Source organism: Sarcophilus harrisii, chromosome 2 (genome assembly GCF_902635505.1).
Source record: "Sarcophilus harrisii chromosome 2, mSarHar1.11, whole genome shotgun sequence".
In the NCBI taxonomy this organism is placed as follows: Eukaryota; Metazoa; Chordata; class Mammalia; order Dasyuromorphia; family Dasyuridae; genus Sarcophilus; species Sarcophilus harrisii.
In genome coordinates, this window is record NC_045427.1 from 376186186 (window position 1) to 376202304 (window position 16119).

Sequence of the window (16119 nt, forward strand, 5' to 3'; positions counted from 1 at the left end):
AGTGCCAGCTGTTTCCATTTCTGTAGGAATAATTATTGTTGACTCATTCCATAGGACTCATCATTGTCAATTTTATTACATTCCAGGTAAATGGGACTACCAATTGTTTCTTGAACCTAATACTTCGCTTTTCACCTTTGTGCATGGGCACAAATTGGCCCCAATCTTATGTCCTTCCTCATTCACTTCCCTTTAGAATCCTTGTTTTTCTTCAAGCCTCAGATCAAATGTCACCTATTCCATAAAGCTTCCCCTGATCTCCCTTGTTATTGGTGCTTCCTCCTGCCTCAAATCCTATATTTTATTTAGTAACCCTTAAAAAATCCAAACAAATATTTATATACAAATTATATCCCTTCCAGAAGAATGTCAGTTCTTGAGAGGATAAAGATGCATTTGTGTTTTCATCATTTTGTCACTAAGTGCATGTAGCAGGAGCTTAATTCGTGTTTGGAATGAAATGAGTTGCCTGAGTTGGGAAGAGTCATCTGTTGCCTTTGTTTCATGACAATTTCTGATGTCACCTAGAAACATGTGCTACTATCAATATCCTGACTATTCTAAATAGATGGGTTTCAAAAATTAAGACATAAAACCCCAATGTGATGATTAAAATTGCAGAGAAAATAAAAAACTCACCTCATGCATGGAGTCCAGAAGTTTAGTCAGCTGATAAAATCGCTGCCAGTTCTGACTTGAGTTTCCTTCCCTCTTGACTATGGCTTTCCCCAGCTCTTTGATGTAAGTCATTCTAATCTCATCAAAGAGTGACTGGCTCTTCAAACCTTCCTTGGGAACTGAAAAAGTAAAAAAGGAAATGCCTCTTGATGATGGAGATTAGGATGAAATATTAAAAATCCTTTCACATGGTGTTGTGATGGCTGAAGAGTGAAATACTTCAGAGCAACATGTCTACCCTGACTAGTAGTATGATATTTGGAACAAGTTGAGATTATCCTATACAGCACTAACATATGCTTTTGTTAAAACAAAATCATTTGGGAAGGTCTATGAAGCCGTGTTGGAAGTAACTAAATGAAAGAACTGTGGCGAACAACAGAAGTGAGAAGCATCCTCAAAGTATGTATTGTGAAGAGAGAAAATCTAGTAATAATCAATTAATTGTCTTGAAGCATGTGGGTAGCAGATTTGGCTCATTGAGGATAAAACAGAAGGGGCCTATTTGGAAATAGTGCTCAAATGGCTAAGATCAATGACCTGACTCAGTAAAATGAACAAAGCCCAAGAGATATGTTAGATGCTCAGAGGACTCTTGAGGTTTCTACCTTCTTCTGAGAAAAGGAATAGTATATGTTCAGGAGGTGACTGTGAATAAAATTCTGTTACTATTTGGCTACAAATTCTATTTACATATGAAACCAATACTATTTTTTTTTTCCTGTGGGTTGATGTAATCATCATCAAGGTATTGCCAGAAACACTGGGGATGATGGAATAGAAGCTACTTTGAACTGGGAGTCAGCAGACACAGGGTAACCATCTGTCAAGAATACTATCCTGTGATATAACAGAAGATCATTTCTTCTGCAATCTCTTATTAAATGTATATGGTCTTTTCTTGAACTTACACTAATGCTTATAGTACTTTACCCCCTTTTGGCTAAACACAATCTCTCAGATGCAGCTTCTACATAGACTATAATAGTTACCAAATGAGATGACATATCCTGAAATAAAGTCCAAGTGATGGTGTCTTTGAGGATAAGGAATGCCTGTCTCATCTCAGGCAGCAGATCTTGGTTGCATTTTAAAAAGGACTATACTTCATGACTGATGTATCAAATGTTTTGGATCCTAATTCTGGTTGGGATCTTCATATTGGCTCTGTATCATAGGCAATATAAGTATTCCATCTAATTTCTAGGTTGGAAGGTTTGTTGGAGGGCACAGAACTAGGAAATGATGGACATGGGATTTAACCCAGATCTTCTAAATCCAAATCTAAGGTTCTTTCTTTGCAATGGTTGGTATTACACTTTTTTGTGTGTCTTCTCCCTAATGGACTTGTTTTATAAGGGCAAGGATTGTCTTGTTTTTTTTTTTGTATTTTTGTATTTTCACAGTGCTGGGCTGTGTCCTATTCAATGGTAATAAATACAAGGAATGGAATTATTATTTTCCCTCAAAAGCTTATTTTACATGAAATACCCTAATCTAAAGTGGAATTTGCAAAGAAGGGATATTGTAATATATACTTTGAAAATAATCTCATCAAACTAGAGAGACTATTAACTCTAGGTACAATGTCTGAGATTAACCCTGCAGGTATCTGAGAAAAATTCTTTCTCTAGCAGTTCACAGGTAGAACATGGTAAAAAAAACAAAACTAAATAGAATGTTCCATTTACACTTTTGTGGCTTTAAAATTAGTTTTACCATTTTCTCGGATGTGAGTGACAAAAGTAATTTTAAACATAATGCTATTATTTTATTAAATGGATTTTCTGGAAAGCCCTTAGTTTTAATTGAGACAAAGAGAACATGAGGAGCTGTTGCTGGATTCTGGCAAATATTCCCATTGGGCCATGCAGATCACTCACAGAAGTTCTCATTTTGATGGGTTAGGAAGTGTTTTTGTGCAGTGACATTCCCAAATGTTCTCTGTTCTGTTCACAATACATGGAGGAGAGAATGAGTGTCAGAAGGGAAAATCCAATTCTCCTCTGGGTGTCCCAAGTTATATAGCCTATAACTTGTTACATGGTGGTAGCATGACATAAGAAAGCCAGTGCTTTGTCTAGTCAAAACCCTGAATAGTGTCTGCCTTATGTGTGTAGGTTCTTATGGATCAGACAGAAGTTGATGTTCTGAGAGGGAAGAGGTAATTTATTTGTTTGACTGCCTTGGAGGTTTATTGCTTCACAGTAACTTGCTTATGGTTGACATGAAAAGATGAGGTTTCTTTAGACCAGTTCTGAGAATTAAGCTCAACTGCATTAACATATAGTAGAGTAGGGGTGTGTGTGTGTGTGTGTGTGTGTGTGTGTGTGTGTGTGTATGTAAATATAGGATGGGTGGAATCTCCCTTCTAGAGTCCTCATGTTGCCCTTTGTACTTGATCTTATGTAACAGATGCAGTAATAAGTTGACTTCAGAACTATAATGTTTTTCTATCTAAGTGATATTATGCAGGCTCAAGACAGATTCTTTTCCTTTTGTATATGGCAGCCTGGAAAGTTCAGAAATCCAGAAAATAAGAGGAATCATACAGATGCATTAATGTATACACTCTTTTGTTCAATATTTATCTAGGTAATTGAAAGTCCAAGAAAACTAATATTTATATAGTGTCTGTCTGTCTGTCTGTCTCTCTCTCTCTCTCTCTCTCTCTCTATATATATATATATATATAATTTTTTAAGTATTATTATTCACAATTTAGTAGTGAAGATTACAAATGAGGCAATTTCACATACAGCTGACACTCAATGGAACAACAATAATGATAATGATGACAATATTTAGCATTTATGTAGCTTTACTATTTACAAGGGACTTTACAAATGTTATCTTATTTGAATCTCAAAATAATATTAGAGTTTTTATAGTTAGAAGTTAAGTGACTTGCTCAGGATCACAAGTTAGTAAATGTCTGAGGCAGAATTTGAACTCAGGACTTCCTTATTCCGAGTCTAGTGCCTTATTTTACTATAATGTCTCTGAATGGAATACAGTTATATGAAACAGCTACCAGGTAAGAGTCTGACCTACCTGAAGAGAGAAGTAATAGGGTTTTCATGCAGAGATATTCTTCATAAGAAACCTGAAGCCTTTGTAGTTCATTGGACACAACTAGCATATGTTTACATTGGTCATACATGCAGGGTAAATTCATCCTCTGCCTATGAAAGAAAAACAAACATGAAAAATTGCCATTAGAAACATATAATCAGATAAACCTAGCCAAATACAACCATCTCACTTGACCCATTTCAAACACAGTCTGGAGAAATAATTAGATTTTTCACCTGGAGAAACTGTAGCTGTTATTTCTATATTTGGGGACAGAATTCCCCTTCCCACAGATTTTTATAATTATTCATTTGCCACTTTTATTTTATTCTATTTTATTTTTATTATAGCTTTTTATTTACAAGATATATGCATGGGTAATTTTTCAGCACTGACCCCTTGCAAAACCTTCTGTTCCAACTTCTCCCCTTCTTCCCCCTATCCTCTCCCCCAGATGGCAGGTACACCAATACATGTTAAATATGTTAAATACAATATATATACACATATCCATACAGTTATTTTGCTGCACAAGAAAAATCGAACTTAGAAATAAGGTAAAAATAACCTGAGAAGGAAATCAAAAATCATTTGCCACTTTTATAAAAAAGCTTAAACCTGTATCCATATCAAGGCTGATCCTACTTCAAAATGGATCTAATTAGGTACCCATTTCCCATCTGTTATTTTTGAATTTACCTATGATATTCCTTTAAATCAAGGATTTTTAACCTGTGAAAACTGTTTTCTAAACATTTTGACAATTATAATTCATGATTGGTTTCTTTTGTAATCTTATGTTCTTTAAGTATTTAAAAACACTTTTCTGAGACGCCTATAGGTTTTTACAAAGCTAGCAAAGGAATCCATAGCACAAAAAAAAGGTTAAAAACCCTTGGCCTAGAAAATATTTCCATATGCACCCACACATGCAATCACATTCTTTTCTTTTTGTTTCTCTTAGAAGTGGACTTATATTGTAACTCATTCAATTAAACCACAGCTCATGGCAAATATGTGACAACAGGATCAGAGGAAAGATTAGCTATTTTTAACTTTACTGCTGAGCCTTTGCAGAGTTTATACTCGAGACAATGGCTCAATGTGCATGTTGACTTTCGGTTTCTGTATAAAGTAGTTAAACTACTCTTCTTACTCTTTTAATGTGATATATCTGCATAGATTCATTGAACAGGGACAATAGTCAAACAAAAGCTTCCTACTCTTAGGGATCTCTTAATAAATACAAGCTTGGTCCCTTTAATGGATCTTAGGGACTGTTTATTCATCTCAATTTGTTGCATTTACATAGAAAATTGTTGTTTGTCCTTCATTCTCAAAGAGGACCATGATATTTGGGAAATAATGCCGGCATGCAAGTGAAAGGGATTTAAGTGAGTGAGGACTGTGGAAAGTCACCAGCCTCATTTTTTCCTTCAGAATCAATTGGGTGGCCAGATACAGATGAGAACTAGAGATAGCTTTGGCCTTTTTGAGTTAAGATCTTCCCCAAGTCTCAGTATGTCTAGGGCAACACTATAGTGGTCTAACTACAAAGCATAAGAAATGCTTTGTTTAAAAAAAAGAAAAGCATTAAAATATTCATTCCTTTTTTTCTTAGCATATAACTATGACTTAGTTATAAGTACTAACAAGCTACACTGGATCTAAGAATTCCTATTCTCCACATACAATAGACAAATTATAACTGATGAAAATAGCTACCTCAACCATATCTCAACAATGATAACTCACCAGTTGTGTTTAAATACTAAGAAATTATAATCCTATAGATTTTGGGGGAATGTATAGGTATATTCCAAAGGAGCTAATATAGACAAAGAAATACACATTAATGGAAAACAATGATGCGATGTCTTATTCCTTAGATCCATTTAAAGTGCTAAAGTCCTTGCACAAGTTAACCATCTTGCCCATGGAAATAAATGTGCTTGTTCTCCTATTCCCCCTTCCATTTCTAGTGATTCTACTACCTTGAGTCTAAATATATAGTTCTGGTTCAAAACTTGACTCCTTTGTTTCTCCCATTCCTCTCAAGTCATAATTGCCAAACATGATCAATTCTATCTCCACAATATCCCTTACACTACCCCCCTTCCCCATTCTAGTTCTTGTCTCCAGAACCATTGTAAAAGTCTCTATTTTACCTGACTGCCAAAGTAATCAGCATAGTTATGAGGGAAATGAACACTATGTCCAGGATCAGAAGATATAGGTTTCAGTTCTAACTGCTACTTATTACTAGTATAATCTCTGACAAAGCAACTCATTTCTTTGGGTTTCCATTTATTCATATGCAAGATTAAAAGGTTGAACTACAGCAACCCTGAGTCCTGAGTACTATGATACTGTGACTAAATCAATATAAAATAAAGCCAGTGTTTACAAGATTTAAAGCTGGAAGGACCAGAAAGTTCTGTATTTAGTCCAAGGCCTTCTCTTTTCTATATACTCTTTTGGTGATTTCATCAACTCCCATGAATTTAAATAATTATGACCTAAACAAAAGACTTATAGATATGTCTATGTGTACACACACACACACCTTCAGCCCTACTTTTTGTTCAGTATTGTATCACTGCATTCAACCTAGATATCCTGGAAAGATCTCAAAATCAGTAAATCTAAAACAGAACTCTTTATCAAATTTTCCTATGAGTCTTCCAGTTTCTCTATATTTTCTTTGGCTCAACACTTTTCTTCATCTCATGTATTCAAACAGTTACAAATGTTGTCTTTGCTACTTTTATAATAACTATTCTATTTGCATGAGAACAATAGATTTAAAAAAACCTATCATAACTACTTTAAATGTCTTATCTGGACTATTAAAAGCTTAACATTTTATCTTTTCCGTTATTTGTTCCCCCTCCCTTTATCTTTATCACTAAAGTTCAATCTAAAATAATAGTAGCTTTTTCTAAAGTCATTTTTACAGTGATCAACTGGCATTTGGACAAAAGCCATATATAACCAAGACTGCTGATGGTATTGAAGGTATGCATGGTCAAGATGCCTAAAGACCAATCATGAGTACAAAAAATGTGTAGTCTAACCTTTTTTTTTTTTTTTAGGAACAGACATAATTTCACCTTGTTTATTGACTAAAGAAGCATTTTATTTTGAATAATTTTTTATTTTGAATAAAAAAACTAAAAATACACTATCTTACCAACAAGTTGTCTCCCTTGTATATATCACAATTGCATAAAATCTGTTACATTTGAAATAATTTCTTTTAAAAGTCTTACAGATTTTTTTTTTTTAATTACAATTATTTAGAGTATCCACACTATGTGGAGCTCTTTTGTAACAAAGTAAAATAATTAAGCAAAACTACATTACATGGACTTATCTGAAAGTGCATTCCAAAACTGTAGTTCAACCCCATATTAAGATGCTTTTTAATTAACAAGAATTTATTTTCTTTTCCTCTCATCCCAACCTCATTGAAAAAGAGAAAAGGAAAACAATTTTCTTGGAACTAATAATCATGGTAAAGGAAAACAAATTATACAAAAACATATATATGTCTGATTCTGTATTCAAAATCCATTATCTCTCTTTCATAAAATTAATAGTATATTTTGTCACTAGTTCCCCATAATGAGGACAGTCATTATATTGATCATAGATCTCATAGTCTTTAAAATTGTTATCACTATTTTGACAATAATTGTCAAAATATTGTCACTATATATTTGTAGTGACAATACTACAAATTGTTGTCACTATATAAACCATTCTGGTTTTGTTCCTTACATTCTTCATCAGTTTATGTCTTCAAAATTAGTTTTCTAAAATTTTCTAGTATTTTAGTTTTATAATTACCTAGTTTTTTAATTGCATTCCCCATTTAATTCTCTTCCCCCCGCCCTCTTCTTTCTCTCTCTCCTTTTCTTTTTCTCTCCCTCATCTTGTTAATAAAAGTGGGTTTAGATAAAAATTTACCTCAAGGACTACTCTGGCTCTATACCAAAAATTTTGATATGTCATCTCATGAGTGTTACTGTTTTTGTAATGAACTTATCTATGGTTTCTATGGTTTGTTTTTGACTTACAGATTTTTTAACACTATTCATTATAATTTAATTGCATTAGGATATATCAAGAATGAGTATAACATTTCTGCTTTTGGTTGTGAGGTTTTATATCCTAAAATGTAATTATTAATCTATTACTAAGTTTTTATTGTCTATTTCTTCTTGTAATTTAGTTGCTTTCTCTCTTAAGTGTTCAGAAGTTGTCATTCAGTGTTTTGTATGTTAAACATTGAGATTATTTCATTTTCTATGTTAGTCTTCAGCAAAATATAGTTTCCCTTTTTATCTATAATTGCCTTTTAAAAAATGGATTGAGACATAATGGATTTTGCTCCAATCCCTAATCTTAACTATGTGACTGTTTTTATTTCAAGTGTGTTTCTTGTAAATAACAAATTGTTGGATTGTGCTGTGAAATCCAATCTATTAGCCCCTTCCATTTTATGGGTGAGTTCATTCCATTCATATTCATAGTTTTGGTTAATTGTTTCCCTCCATTTTAGTCTTAATACTTTTTCTTTTTGGTGCTCCTAGTTCTCTATATTTAATATTGTTTATTTCCTTCCTCTTTTCTCTTCCCCTTTTAAACTTCTCTTTAACATCTTTTTTTCTAACAAGGTTTATTTTGTTTATATTCCCCTCCTGAATCTATCCTTTTTCTTATATGTTCATTTCCCTCTCAGTTTTCCTATTTGTATCTCTGTTGACTTGAATGTTTCTATACAAAACTTTATGTAGATATTGTGCTCATTTTTCATTAGGTTAAATGAAAATAAAATTCAAGTGACACTTTCCACTCCCCCCATTCCTTCTATATTTACAAATAATTCTATATGTACAACCTGATTACATGTATAAACAAACTCCCTTATCTTTCTTGTCATTTTCCCTTATGTATTTTTCTTCCCCCCCTTTATCTTACAGTATTTTCGAAACATAACAAAACTATTTATAGGTGTTCTGTCTCTAAGATTCTCTGTGACATTAGATTTTGACACTTTCAACATCTCTCCTTCTCCATTATAATGTTAACTGTTCATCCAAAATTGTTCACTTGCATTTATCATTTTATCTTTCTTTTGGTATTTGCATTTCTGAGTTCTTTTCCAGGTTTTTCTTAACAATCAGGAATGTTGGAAATTCCTCTTTATCATTTGAATTTATCATTCCCCATACATTCACATTTGAATGTATCATTTATCATACAGTTATCATTGTATACTCCATTTTGCTGAGTGAATTATTCTTTGATGAAGATCTTTACCTTTGGCTTTCTAAAACATCTCATGCCATGTTTTCTGCTATTTTATGGTGATAGTTGTTAAATGTTCTATGATCTTATTGTGATTTCTCCTTTTCTCAATTATTTCTATCTGGATGTTTATAATATGTTTCTATTTGTTTGTAATCTCTGAATTTTGGCAATGTTACTTCTGGGAGTTCTCATTTTGGAGTTGTTGGTTTTTTTTTTCCCCTACGAGAGGATTGGTGGATTTTCTTTTCATTTTTCACATTGCCTTTTTGTTACAATGTGTGCTGATAAATTTTCACTGATACTTTCTTTTCTTTCTTTCTTTTTTTCTTTTTTGCTGAGGCAGTTGGGGCTAAGTGACTTGCCGAGGGTCACCCAACTAGGAAGTGTTAACTGTCTGAGGCCACATTTGAACTCGGGTCCTTCTGACTTCAGAGTGGTTCTCTATCCACTGCACTACTGAGCTGCCCCATTCCCTGATGATTTCTTAATGTAACATCCATGGGTTTTTTCCTTCTGGATTTCATGTCATCTTGTGATTTTGATTTATTTCTCTTTGATGTGTTTTCAATATCAGATGTTTTTGATAATCAATAGCTTACATTTACCTCTATTGTCTCATTCTTTGAATTTGTTCTAAGAATTTTTGCTCTCTCTTAAGATCATTATTTTCTATTTATTCCATTATGATTTTGGGGAAATTTATGATTAGAACAAAGTTTTGCACCATTTTTATTAAATCCGTGGATCTTTTCTCCAATTTTCTTCTCCATATCTGCCATTTCTTTCATGTTGTTTCAAAACTCTTACATAAATTTTTTTTTAAGAATTCCAATTGTTCTTGTGGTTTAGCCATTTCCCCCCCCTTAAGGTTTTTATTGTATGTGTTTTTGAGTTATTCTCCTCTTTTGGGTTTATGTCTATGTTTTAATCACTCCTCACATCATAAATTTATCTATCTATCTAACTATCGATTTACTTTCTCCCCCAAAGCCTCAGATATTGTGTTCCAGGTCTCCCCTACTCTGGGTATCAGAGCAAGTTATTGTTATAAAGAGATTTAAAAGGACTTCTCTGAGGTCACAGAGAGAGTCAGTTATACTCAGTCAGGATTTTAAGAATTTTTAGATTTTTACACATAACTAGATTTATAAAAGTGAAACCCAATGCAATAACTATAATCATTCTTTTTTGAGAATTTTCACATTGGAAGTTAATGGTAATAACTTAAAATAAACCTATGTCACAGGATTGAAAAAAATCAAACAGGCACCTTGGTGTAATGGAATGGGCATTGAACTAGGAGTCAGAATTCTGTCTTAGGTACTTACTCAATGTGTGACCAAGACAGCAAACATCTCTGGGATTCAGTTTTCTCATCAGAGAAGGTTGATCTCAATATCATTTCAGTTCTAAAACTATCATCTTGTGAACCACAGGGCTTACTTTTGGGGTTTGATCATTCATTACAAATGCAGTGTTTTTTTTTTTTTTTTTTTTTTTTTAACCAGCTGGCCTTCCTAAGCATAATTACCATTACCCTTCTCATTTTCCATTCTAATTGACAGAGGCAATTCTGGCTGGAATCTCCTTCCTCACCTCCTCCCCGACTACTATTCTTATTAGAACCTTATAACAATGTTATGTTATTTTTACCATATTAGCACCACATTCTGTATTTGCCCTAGCATACTCTAGAAAATTCCCCTAATCTTTGTGATTCAGTTGGCATCTGTGGTGGCAAAAAAAAAAATCCCTTTCTACTGTTATTTCTCTTTACATTTTCATTTTTATTAAACCCAGCGTGCAAGCATGAGTCTCAGTCTCCCTCTCCCGCTCTTTCCCTCTCCCTCTCTCCTTATTGTCTCCTACCCTCACCAGAATGCCTGCTGTAATTTTAATAACTTCTCTTCATCTGAGACTTTTGTGTCACTCAGTTTCTAGAACTCTCAAGGATTTTGGCTTTGACCTTAGTAGAGAAATACCCACAAATGCGCTTATTTTTGTGATCTTTTTTTGATTTTTACTATGTACATAATATAGATTTGTTGTCATTGTACTTAACTGCATAATTATCAGTGTATAGCTCATTCTTTTAGTTCTTTTATTTTCCTTGAAATCATTTCAAGGAATTTGCCTTATATTTCTTTGATTTATGTTAGGACAGCATTTTGTTAAATCATTATAATTTTTTCAGCTATCCCTAGTGGACAGGCAACTAATTTGCTTCTAGTTTTTTGTATTACAAATTGTGATACTAGACATATTTTTACATAAGTAGGTATTTTTTTTTTTTCTGTCAATAACTGCTTTGAGTTTGGTTTCACTCATGGGACCATTTACATCAAATGGTAGCCACCATTTAACACTTTTATTGAATAATTTCTACAAGAATGAATTCTCTCTTTTATTGTTGTCTTAGCTAACTTGATGGCAGGATAGAAAGATAGCTAGAATCAGAAATGAGTTCAAATACTCTCTCTTAGATATACCAGCTACTTGAAATTGAACAAGTTAAAAACCTTAGGAGACCTATATGAACTGATGCAGAGTGAACCAGGAGAGTAGAACCAGGAGATACACAATAACAAAAATATTGTATCCATTATTAACTAGGGAAGACTTAGATATTCCGATCAATACAGAGACCCAAGATAATTCCAAAGGAATCATGTTGAAAAAATGCTATTTACCCCTAGAGAAATAACAGTGCAAATTGAAGTATGGTTTTTCCATTTTATTTTTCTTGTTTTTAAACACGGCTAATAGAGGAATATATGTTTTACATGATTTCACACTGAGAATTGATATCATATTGCTTGTGTTCTCAATGGATAGAGGAGATGCTGAAAGCAGGGAGAAAATTTAGAACTAATTTTTCTAAATGCTAAAAAATAAACAAAATTTTAAAAAGAAAAAAGATATTTAACTTCTCAGGACTCTTGGAAGGTATTCTAAATCTAGATTTTTTTCTGATATAGAAGAACTGCTGATCTGAGTTGGTGGGAGAAATTTCCACAGCAGGAGTTTTCTACATGGATAAAATCAATCTGGTCATAAGGAATTTCAGAGTTGTCTTAATTTGCAATTGATTCTTAGATATTATGATTATTTTTTCCATGTGTTTCTCATGGAAACATGAGAGTTTTTATTTCTCATAAGAGTTATTTGTTCATATCTTTTGACTACTTAATGAATAGAGAATGATATTTAGTTTCATGTTAATTCCTTACAAAATCTGGATGACAAATTTTCAGAATTGTTGGATGAAGATAATCTTCCCCTCTCCCCCCATTTTCCCCTTTCCTTCTTATTTTGGATAAATTGCTTTGTGTCATGCAAAGTTTTTATTTTTTTATAATACAAAACTTATCTTATCTCTTATTTCCTCTAACTTACTGCTTAATTAGAATTTCTCTTAATAGGTATAAAAGATTCCTTATACTCTACTGCTTAATGATAAATTAAAAAGATTTAAATTGTCTATTTATTTGCAATTAATTACAATTAGTAGTATGAGATGTTTGTTATGAATATATATTTTGCCAAACTGCCAATTTTTCTAATAATATTTGTTAAATAATAAATTTATTCTCTAATGTCTCATGATTCTAGGTTTACTAAACACTAGACTGCTGTCAAAATTTGGTTCTAGTTCACTGCTATCTAATCTAGTTCACTGATTTTTTTATGCAGTACAAGGAAGTTTTAATAATCACTAAGTTTTAGGGATTTGAAGCAGAATAATAATTGGAAAAAGCATTTGATTTGAAGTCAGAGGACCTTGATTCAAGTTTTGGCTCTACTCTTTACTTCCTGTGTGATCTTCAGCAATTTTCTTAAATATTTCTGGGTTTCAGTTTCCTCATCTATGAAGTCACTAAATGACTTATTTTCCTGTTAGATGAGATAAACAATTTTCCCCATATTTTTCCTTCATTGGAGATATATAAACACATATATGTATATGGATGTATGCATATATTTGGCCACATACAAAAGAAAAACATAAACATGAATGTATAAAATACAATTACTACACTTTTAGTCTTAGGAGTTGGATAGCATGTTTCAGCATCAGTATTCTAGAATTATGGTTTGTTATTATGGTGATCATAGTTCACAAGATTTTAAAATATTGTGGTTACAGTATATATTATTCTGTGGGTCTTCCTAGTTCTATTGATTTCAGCCTGTATTAGTTCACATATATTTTTCCAGTGTTCTCTGAAACCATATCCTTCATCATTGCTACAGCAACCTGTAAAATTTAATTTATTTAGCCATTTCTCAGTTGATGGTCACCCCCTCAAATTCCTAATTTTTTTTTTGCCAATCAATAAACATTTATTAAATACCTACAATGTATCAAGCACTATGCTAAGCATTAAGCCACTTCAAAAGAGCCACTTTATATCTTTAGATTTTGTTTTACTTACAATTAATTTCTCTTTTAACATCCCTTTAATTTCCCATCCTCTCTTCTCCCATTTCCTTCCCTGTTGAATGAAATATGTTGTTGTATCCAGTAGTGTATATCTGTTTGCACACACGTGTGTGTATGCATGTATCCTTCCTTCCCTTAACCAGATCATATAAGAATTAGATTGAAGCATCAGCTACTCTTCTTCTTTGTTTGTATATCTTGATTATTTAAGATTAAAGAAAAATTCTCTCTAACTTTTCTGATCAGGTTCAGAGGTTATCATTTCTCTATATTAAAAATGGATTGTTTATGTTTATCTTTTTGTTTCTCAACTCCTGTACTCTGGTTTTTCACCAGTAATACTTGGAAATCCTCTTTAATTAAAAGTACATTTTCCCCCTATAGCATTATAATCAGTGTTGCTGGGGAAGCTATTCTTGGTTGTAAGCTCATATTCTTTGCCTTCCTGAATATTATTTTCCAAACACTCTATTCTTTCATCATGGTGGCCAAAAAATTCTTTTTAATCCTATCTAAAGCTTGATGGTTATTGAGTTGTTGCTTTCTAGTTACTTGTGGTTTTATTTTTCCCCTTTGACCTTAAATTAATTACTTATTAATTAATTTAAAACCTCTGGATTTTGGCTATAATATTCCTAAGAATTTTCATTTTTGAGTTTCTTTCCAGAAGTGGCTGGTGAATTCTTTCTATGTTTACTTAGCCCTCTTGTTCAAAGACTTCTGGGCAGTTTTCTTTTGTGATTTCTTGAAATGTGTTAAAAACTTTTTTAGAGGAGGTCATAACTTTTAAATAATTCAACAATTCTTACCTTTCCCTCTCAATTATGTTTTCCATGTCAGTTATTTTGCTCTAAAATACCTTACTTTCAATATTTCTTGGTGTTTGACGAAGTCATTGGCTTCTATTTAGTACATGATAATTTTCAGAAAGTTTTTGCTCAGGCAAAGTTTTATATCTTTTGCATAAACTGTTAATTCTTCTTCCAATTCTTTCTTCTCTAGTTCTCATTTCTTTTCCATTTTTCCCCTTCAAGCACTCATCTCATTTATTTAAAAAAAAAAAAACACTTAAAAATGTCAGCAACTTTTAGTTCATATCTTCCTAGAATTCTAGTTGAATTTGTACCCCCAGCTATGTTTTTCTTTAAGGATTTGCTTTAGATGTTTTGGAGTCATTCTCTTCTTCTGGATTTAACTTAAGCATCTCTATCATCATAACAGCTTTTGGGGGTGGGATTACTAATTTTCATTTGCTTATTTTTCCAGATCACTTCCTGACTTCAGATCTGGTGCTAGAACCAGCTTTGTGCACTTCTAGAGGGAAGGTATGGATGGGCTGGTCCTGCTTCTGCTTTCTTGGGGGATTGAGTATTGAATTTTTTCAGTATCTCAGAGATAGGCCAGATATCTGTAAGCTTTTGGTGAATCCCCAAAACCCCAAAGTGATTGCCTGGTCTGTTCTGACCTCTGCAAGTTTCTGACCTAACAGTGAATCTGAGTAACAGAAGACTTCTGCTGGATTTAGCCAGTATCAGTCAGTTTGGATCCAAGCTTAGTTGGTTCAAAGCCAAAGAACTGCAAGATTTCCTTTGGCCTGGAATCCTTGCCCTGTTTATTCCTCTGCAGGCTTCAAATAGGGCCAGAAGTTAGAACTGAAACTCTGTTCTGCTCCTGGAGAGTCAGACCCACACGGCTGTTCCTTACTTGTGAACATGCTATTCTCAATATACAGCTTATGGTTTATGTTAGCACTTTACCCCAAATTTTACTTTAGGTGCAAGTCTTCCCATCTGAACTCAGATCTAGGTAGTGGGCAATGAAACTGCCAGATGGCACTTGTTCCCTAGAACTGCATAAAGTCCTAATAGGGGTCTAGGAGCTCATGTTGTCCTAGTGCCCAGCCTCTCTTTGCATTGAAATGCATCATCCTGTGCATTCCTAGTCAGACCCTATCCCCAAACTAATTTTTCTATTTGTATCCTTGATCTCATTCTCTCTTCTTTTTTCTAGATCAGGAGGTTTTTAATGTAGACTCCATGAACTTTTTTTGAAAAATCCTATATATTTTGCAATCCTATATATTTTATATTATGCAGTTAAAATATTCTGAAAAGGGGAGTCATAGTCTTCATTAGACTTTCAAAGGGATCCATGATGCAACAAAGATAAAGAAACCCTGTACTTTGCACCAAGATCATTTTTTTATTGCCAATTATTTACCAATATACAGGCTTTTCCCTAGCTGCCTGTACATGTTCAGGTTACCCCTAACCTAAAAAAAAAAAAGTCAATCCTCCTTCACCCAGTCATCTGACTTGCCATTCTTTCAAGCCATCATTTAAAACTAACACACACACACACACACACACACACACACACACACACACTCTCACTCTCTCACACACACACACACACACACACACACACTCTTCTCTCCTCTTCCTCCTTCTCCTCCTCCTCTTTGAGGCAATTAGGGTTAAATGACTTGCTCAGTCACATAGCTATTTATTAAGTGTCTAGGGCCGAATTTGAACTCTGGTCCTCTTCACTCCAGAGCAGGTGCTTTATCTATTGTGCCATTTAGCTGACCCCCAAGTCTCTCC

At 33.3% G+C, this 16119-nt stretch overlaps 1 protein-coding gene across 4 annotated transcripts in view; it reads right to left on the reverse strand.

The window, feature by feature from the left end:
- The window catches only part of NR3C1 (nuclear receptor subfamily 3 group C member 1), a 136836-nt gene that overhangs the window by 4874 nt on the left and 115843 nt on the right, over positions 1-16119 (reverse strand). For all 4 annotated transcript variants that reach the window (XM_012551537.3, XM_023505468.2, XM_012551534.3 and 1 more), the window contains exons 7-8: positions 3733-3863; positions 640-797 (exon numbers count right to left, since the gene is read on the reverse strand). In XM_012551537.3, the coding sequence (XP_012406991.1) occupies positions 640-797; positions 3733-3863 (289 nt within the window). The remainder of the gene's footprint in view (positions 1-639; positions 798-3732; positions 3864-16119) is intronic.